General features: G+C 34.0%; 1 protein-coding gene across 1 annotated transcript; it reads left to right on the top strand.

The window, feature by feature from the left end:
- Positions 1 to 469: 469 nt before the first annotated feature.
- LOC110638793 (uncharacterized) lies at positions 470 to 1307 on the top strand. The gene has a single exon (XM_058150008.1). It carries the CDS (start codon positions 691 to 693, stop codon positions 1024 to 1026), a length of 336 nt encoding a protein of 111 aa, XP_058005991.1. The 5' UTR covers positions 470 to 690; the 3' UTR covers positions 1027 to 1307.
- Positions 1308 to 1622: the final 315 nt, after the last annotated feature.

The following is a 1622-nucleotide window of genomic DNA, read 5'->3' as shown; positions in this document are numbered from 1 at the left end:
ATACTAAATAAATTATATCATTTTAATGATATATACAGTCCAATGATATTAATTGCATTATAAATTATATGATTTAATACATTACACGATAAATAGTTTAAGATTTTTTTGGAAGATAATTTTTAATTAATTGCAAGATGTAATGGTATAAAAATTGTAATTTGAATTTTCTTTTTTTTTTTATAGAGAATGAGATAGTAGAGATTCGAATCTAACACTTGTCAAATGAATAATATACTTTTTAACTATTAGACCGAGTCAAGTTAGACCGGAACTCAAGGACTTGAAAATTCTCATTGTATTTGCTAAAAATAGTGGGTTTTGATAAGTAAAAAAATTCCAAGGAAGGACTTGAGTACAATAAGGCAGCTTTGTTGGCATGTTGGCTTTGGATAGACCCCACAAATATGGGGGCAAAAGAAAGAAAAATAACACAAAGGAAGGCCTTAAAAAGGCAGCCCCAACCCATGTGATAAACACCAGCACTAACAACACCACCACCACCACCCAAGTTGCCATTATCATAAAGCTTTCTTGTTTCTTCAAAAAGCTGCCTTTGCCTTCCCTTCCCTTCCCTTCCCTTCCCTTCCCTTCCAATCCTGGTAATCATGAAAACCTAGCTAGCTACAAAACCCACTCCCCATATCCGGCAAAGATTATTTTTCCAGTTATCCAAACACCATATATAAGATGTGGCGTAGCTTGGCAAGACTTAGGCGAAACATGCAGAACATAAGGAAAAGCCCTCGAGTAGCAGATGAAAGCATGTTTGGAGGCATGAATATTAATAATGGAGCTGAGTATCCAATTTTTGTTCGTGATATGGAGAGACCACATAGAGGGAGAAGTGGGTTTTCTGCTATGTTTAGGATTGTTCTATCACCATTATCTCTTCTTTCTTGCTTCTCTCAACCTCATCCCAGTGGTGCTGATGGGCTGTGGGTTTCTGGTGGTGAGTTTGCTCAGTTGTCTGAGATGAATCATCTTATGGTAAATGATAGTATGCGCTATGCAATCTTGATGTAGAAAGAAACTTAATTAGAATTAATATAGTTTTGGTTTGTTTAATTTAGGGTAAAAAGTAATGCAAAATTGTTGTTCTTCAAGGTACGTTCTACTCTGCCATGGATATTAAAGAAACTTAGTAGCCTTTTTCAGATTGCATCCCATTTAAATTTTGTTCTTCTTTTCTTTCTTTCTTTTTTCCTTTTTTTCCCTTCTTGGCATGCACATATATATGTGTATCAAGTATGTCACGAGAACAATAGCCATTTGTGAGCTAGAAGAAATTTTTCTTTCTTCCTTTCTTTCTTTCTTTCTTTCTTTCATTTTTCTTCTCTTTAGATTCTTTAGAAGAGAAATTTGATGGTTAAATTTATAATTTTCGTCTCCTGCAATTATCTGCAGATATATCAACTGAGTCTAACCCTGATCGATATGTGCCCAGTTTAATTATAATTAAGCTGGGTTTTTGTTCTTAATTACATTCATCCTTGAGTTAAGCTTGAACAAGATTAGTGATTAATCACACAAGTGGGTCATTCGGGCAATGAATAAAGCAATCACAGTTCTAATTAAGAGAAAGATCAAATGTACGACTAAAATAAAAAGACAGAAATTAG

This window comes from Hevea brasiliensis, chromosome 7 (genome assembly GCF_030052815.1).
Source record: "Hevea brasiliensis isolate MT/VB/25A 57/8 chromosome 7, ASM3005281v1, whole genome shotgun sequence".
NCBI classification, from domain to species: Eukaryota; Viridiplantae; Streptophyta; class Magnoliopsida; order Malpighiales; family Euphorbiaceae; genus Hevea; species Hevea brasiliensis.
This window is presented reverse-complemented; position numbering and strand designations above follow the sequence as displayed.

Coding starts and splice junctions, on each gene's coding strand:
- LOC110638793 (XM_058150008.1), top strand. CDS start 691: ATGTGGCGTAGCTTGGCAAGACTTAGGCGAAACATGCAGAACATAAGG.